The sequence below is a fragment of the Micropterus dolomieu genome, linkage group LG17 (genome assembly GCF_021292245.1).
Source record: "Micropterus dolomieu isolate WLL.071019.BEF.003 ecotype Adirondacks linkage group LG17, ASM2129224v1, whole genome shotgun sequence".
Classification (NCBI taxonomy): domain Eukaryota; kingdom Metazoa; phylum Chordata; class Actinopteri; order Centrarchiformes; family Centrarchidae; genus Micropterus; species Micropterus dolomieu.
Genome location: NC_060166.1, coordinates 27,624,409 through 27,630,572, shown reverse-complemented (window position 1 = coordinate 27,630,572; position 6,164 = coordinate 27,624,409). Strand labels below are relative to the sequence as shown.

Sequence of the window (6,164 nt, the reverse complement as noted above, 5' to 3'; positions counted from 1 at the left end):
TTGTGTTTAATTACTCTGTTACACATTGGATACGACTTTTAGCAGCTGAGAATAAGTTGGTTATCTTTTATTGCTGTCATTGTCATGTTACATACGTCCTTAATGTTCCCGACGTTTTCGAAGAAATTACTCCAAATACTTTTTACTTCCGGGTTGCACGGTTTCAGCAGTTCATTTACAAGCTAATATGAGTTAGCCGCCTTTTTGTTACCGTCATTAGTTTATCTAAGGAGGAACAAAAGCTATTTCGTCTGGAAACTTGATAACAACTGCTTAGGTATGTTAATATTTTGTGTTGCGGTTGAAAAAGATAAATATATGTTGCAATAAATACAACTTAACCTTTCATTCTACAGTTAAGAGTACTGAAGTTAGCAGATAGCTAAGTTAGCTTCCCTGCTAAGTTAGCCTACCGAACATAAACAGCTGCTTGCTAACGATTGTAGCTTGGTAGCTAACGTCAATATTATCCATTGATATGTTTCACTTCAGTTAAGTCGTCCATTTACCTGATGAATCTGCCATCCTATGAGTATTTAACGCCAGCTAACGTTAGCTTAAACAGTAGTTGGAAAAAGTTAGGAAATGTTAATTTTATTTCACTTTCTCTCGATAATACTTGACGCGATTTGAGAAAGGACAGAGCCCTTATCTTTCATAGGGTGGTTTGACAAAAAGAGTTTGTTGGGTTGACAACAACTTGGTTAAAATAAAGAAAACTTCAGCCCATCGCTGTATAGTTGTCTGTCAACTCATATTTTTAACCACGGTCAAAACCGCTACCTAACTGTTACATACTTTGTTTTATGTCTAACGTTACGAGTTTGTCACCGGTGTATGAAAAGTTATAAAATGATGGCTACAACGTAACTTACATTGACGTTAGAGAATCAGAGCAAAGAGCATCATAACTAACTTTCAGTAGAAGTGAATGGATTAACCAGTTGTTACGCAGTCGTGTGTTTTAAACAGTGTATGCTATGTGAAAGGAATAAGTAAAAATGGACTCCAATAGCAATTCTGCTGACGGCTAATATAAACCAATATGCAGGCCTGGGAACTATCACAGTGGTATGATTAATCAGACTGCCGTTAAATTCAGAATATATCTAGTCGTGTATGAAGCTACTTATAGACAGTATAAATATCTAAACATTGGAGACACCTCAGTTTAATGCTACACCACCAAACAGCCGCCAAAATGACCAAGTTGAACCACCTAAGTTAGAACTCAGACAATTAGTTGATTCTGATCAACAGAAAGTGAATCACAACGTTTTATATAAAATATTGTTCATTTAAGCCTTTTTTTGTAAAGAATAGGTTAACTGGGTCCAGCTTTCCAAATGTGAACATTTACTGGTTTTTTTTCCGATGTTCTATGATTTTTAAACTGGATATATTTAGATTTTGGATGTCAGTTTTGGCTTTGGAAAACGTTTTGGCTAGGCTTTTAAAAAAACATTTCTGTAACTAAAGACTAATGTGTTACTTGAGAAAATTGACTAAATAAATAATGATGTGAATAATCGTCAGTTGCAGCTCTAAATTCAACACCTCCTCAACAGTTTTAATAAAAGCTGAACATTATGACCTTCATGAAGCTAGGATTTTGAGCAGGGCTGTTGTTTTTTAGCTTTAGATAGGTGTATCCAATAACCTTGCAACTCATAGTATTCACTGGTACTAATATGACAATAAGTTTATCTTTTAAAAAAGTGAATTGCAGGCTTTAAGCAGAACTCTCATTTTGTTTTGCAGGGTGTTTTAACTCTGCATGGCCACAATACAGGGACTGTTATAATGACATCTCAGATGTGGATGTGAAATTTCCTGCTGAAAGCTAACTTCAATTACAAGACATCCCTGGGCAACTTACTGTTTCACCACATAATCCATCATGTCGTTACCAAAGGAGTCAGGAAACCGAGGGAAAGATCGAGAGAGGGGGGCACGTCCCAAGGTGAGACAGAGCCGGTCAGAGGAGAGACGAGACGCAGATGGTGGACGGAAAGGTGGAAAGGGGAAGAAAAAAGGCCTCGCCTCCCATGAACCAGCAGCTGAGAGGCCTGTCAGTGATGGCTTTGAGTATGGTGATCTTTTGAGTGACCTAGAGGCCGGGGACCAATCTTCCTCTCCTCTGAAGGAGAGTTGGAGATGGCAGGGTTTAGAAGTTGCTGCCTCATTACTAGGACAAGAACTGGTAACAGCCAGGCCAGGACTGGGAACAGTTAGCTCGGCTACAGAGTTACCTGCACCCAGTGAAGGTGAGGGAAGAGGGTCAAGCAGCAGTCGCACACTCCGGCAAAAAATCCAAGATGCAATGGGGCAGTGTTTCCCAATAAAGACACACAGTGCAGCAGCACCAGCATCACCTCCACAGGCTCTTTCATCATCAACTGTCTGTGCCTCCTCAAGGCGCAAGATCCATCTCACTGAGTTAATGTTGGATGACTGTCCTTTCCCTGTAGGATCAGAGCTGGCTCAGAAGTGGTATCTCATAAAGCAACACACGGCCCCCATTACCCAGCCCCCGATGCTTGATCCAGCAGTAGTGTGCAGTGCCCCTACTTCAGCCATGGCTGCTGTGGTGGAGGACGTAGATGACAGGTTGCGAGAGCGCAGGCGCATCAGCATCGAACAAGGTGTGGAGCCACCACCTAATGCAGAGATCCACACATTTGAGGTGACGGCGCAAATTAACCCTCTCTACAAGCATGGCCCTAAGCTGGCTCATGGTATGAATGAGTTAGCCGGGACTGACAGAGCCTCCGTTCATCAGCAACAGCAGCTTCTTCTCCAAAGTCAGCAGCAGCACCAGCTCCTACTACAGAGCTGTTTAGACACACTCGATGAGGTGGTGGCCTCTGCCTCTGCCCACACCTGTGATACTGTTTCTGACCCTCTGGTTGACCCACAGGTTACAGCGACCAGCATGCCCTCTAGAGCCATACTTCCTCAGGCTGAGCATCACAAATCTCAGGATGGCTATCGCATTCACACTCAGATTGATTACATTCACTGTTTAGTTCCTGACCTGCTGCAGATCACCAACCTCCCATGTTACTGGGGGGTTATGGACCGCTACGAGGCAGAGACGCTGCTAGAGGGAAAGCCTGAAGGCACCTTCCTCCTGCGTGACTCTGCCCAGGAAGACTACCTCTTCTCCGTTAGCTTCCGCCGCTACGGCCGCTCGCTACATGCGCGCATTGAACAGTGGAACCACAATTTTAGCTTTGATGTGCACGACCCCAGTGTCTTCCACGCTCCCACAGTTACAGGATTGCTGGAGCACTACAAGGACCCCAACTCCTGCATGTTCTTCGAGCCCCTGCTGTCCAACCCCATCCATCGCACACAGCCCTTCTCCCTGCAGCACATCTGCCGAGCTGCTATAAGCAGCTGCACCACCTATGATGGCATTAACATGCTTCCCATTCCAAATGCTTTGAAAAAGCACCTGAAAGAATACCACTATAAACAGAGAGTACGTGTACGTCGAATGGACACCTGGTGGGAATGAAGAACAAAAAAAATTGATTAAAAGATACATTTTAAGTCTCCCAAACTGAACCGAACAATGAGTCTTCACTCTATCTGGCTGTATTAACCTACACTGCACTGTACTTATTTATTTTATTCCTGCTGTACATGTCTTAACAGTTATACTAAAGTACACTGATGAGACCGTATGTAATCTCACTGATCTTGTACAGTCAAAGTTCTTTATGCTCAAATTAAACAAACTTATTCAGATCTGTGGTGTTCATAGAACTAACCTCACATGTCAACTGCGTTTGAGTGTGACTAAATTAGCTTAATTATCTGACGATGGGGGGAAATATCCCAGTGTGAATCGAGATGATTATAATAGTTGTTCATCAGTCACATGCTGGGAAGGTGGAACACATTCTGTCAAGTGTTGTTTTTTTTGTTTGTTTTTTTTCGTTACAGAGGTATAGAAGTGCAACACATCTGCAGGATTAATCATTGTTTCTTACATTGAGCCCAGGGCTGATTATAGGAGGTGAGGTGTAGGTGAATATGCTACCTGTTCTTATTAAAAACGAGATATCTTGCTCTAAATAGATATTTGTCACGCACTGACATCATGATTACAAGCTCACATTAGTTTTCAGTACTGTGATTTGATTGCAGCAAAAGATGAAGCGTAATGTTACAACAAGTAGTAAATGAATCTTATGCTCAGAGCCTACATCAATCAGCTGCTTTGTTTTCAGCTTACATCATATAAAGGTCTGTGGTTTCTCCTTTGAGGTTAAAATGCATGCAGTCAGTGCCAACGGTCTTCATTAGTTTTGAAGTAAAGGATCAAATGTAGCCTTCATGAACTTGTCAGCAGCAGGTAAAGCAGCCGTACTATCAGAATGCAAATCACAAAGCCCCAGATATTTATGGACCTTATTTTGCTCAAAATTTGACAGTTGCGTCCAGTTCCTTATTTAGTCTTCCTTAGCCCAGAGGGTCGTGTTTTCTTTTATATACCGGTACCTTCCATCCAATTGTGGTGTGAAGAATCCAGAGCCTCGAAAAGATCATCTTGTTGCTATACTTCCTGCTGTGCATATTTGAAAGAGGTGGGGTGTCTGCACACTATAATCTTTCATTCCAGCAGTTCAATGACAAAATGAGCATAGTGAATTGGCACTGATTAATCTAAATTAACAACAATGATGGGGGTAGGAGGAATGTGTTTTTGAGCTTTTTTTCTGCAACTTGACATTAAGGCAGTTACATAGATGACAATCTCTGGAAAGCTCTGCAAAGAGGAATCAGTCCATAGCTAACTACCTAAAGGCAAAGAGGAGAGGTAAAGCTCAAAATTCAGGATATGGATGTAAGTCAAGGGGCAAATGCTTACTGTCCATCTTATGGGAGTACATGGTATAGTGCACTATTTTGCATAGTATACCTGTCATCAACTCTGGTACATCGACAAAATATTGGAAGTCACCTTAAAATGCACGTGAATTCCATCAATAGATGGCTAATTCATAGATCATATGTTATATCGAACATACAATAATAAAAGACTAATTTTTAATTTTTATTTGTCATATTTATAGAAGAATGTTATCTTCACATTGTAAATGGGTCAAGTCTGCAAAAGTACTGAAAATCTGGCAGACAAGAAACATCTGCAGGTTTGATTGCACAAATAAATTGAAAGAATATGCCATAATATTACCATAACAATACAAAGAGTGTAAAAAAAAAAAAGCATTTCATGCTAGACAGACTTTCTTTTACCCTATTATCTTGGACTTATTCAAAAGATTAATTGCAAAATTTACCTATGCAGTGGAGTCATTTACTGCTGTGTGTGAACAGCATTTTGTATTAATGAAAATACACAAGAGAGACCACACTGCTAATTACTGTATGCACTAAGTAATAATCACAAAAGACAACCGTCCCACCGTTAATGGGAAAGCATGGAGAATGGATCCCAGATCCACAACGACTGTGATGCTGTTTTTTCCTTGAGATGGACAATTTGATATGCATGATGCAAATCATCCATGACAAGCGCTCATCCACTAATGAAGCTGCTATAATTTAAATAGCAGTTCCAAGGCAGCATTTAAGTCTGCATTCAAAATGCAAAGTTGGGACCTTTAACCTTTGTATACTTTATTAAGTCACTATAAAAACTAAACTATGAAAAAAGATTTACTGTGTTGAAAGACATTTGACCTGTCATGCATACACAAGTGTGGGCTACACTATGAACCCTGTACAAAAACAATTTCATTGTATTTTCCAGCAAATTACCATGCTCTGCAATCTGGTATCCCTGGCAGATGATGTCTTTTTGTGTCTGGAGCACATTTTACGCTTTTAAAACTGTATTTTACATGTCCCATTGTTTCCCATAATTTCTTAAAAAGGATCTGTAATTCATAGGAAGCTTCCTGGGAAGGATTGTGTAGTTTGGTACTAATTATCAGTCCAACTGGTACACCACCAATCAACACTTCATGAGTAGGTCAAAATGTGAAATTTGTTTACAGGCAAGTATACAACTCAACATGTATGTGTCCATTTATAAATTAATAATGAATGCATATTTAGTTGTGTTTAAATTGAGCAGTTTCTTCCAGAAAATTCCTCTGCATATCATTAACTGCTTATAAACTCAA

At 40.3% G+C, this 6,164-nt stretch overlaps 1 protein-coding gene across 1 annotated transcript; it reads left to right on the top strand.

Moving 5' to 3' along the window:
• The first annotated feature begins 120 nt into the window (after positions 1 to 120).
• On the top strand, positions 121 to 3,756 carry socs9 (suppressor of cytokine signaling 9). The gene is made up of 2 exons (XM_046073222.1): positions 121 to 277; positions 1,762 to 3,756. Exon 2 carries the CDS (start codon positions 1,901 to 1,903, stop codon positions 3,521 to 3,523), a length of 1,623 nt encoding a protein of 540 aa, XP_045929178.1. The 5' UTR covers positions 121 to 277; positions 1,762 to 1,900; the 3' UTR covers positions 3,524 to 3,756.
• Positions 3,757 to 6,164: the final 2,408 nt, after the last annotated feature.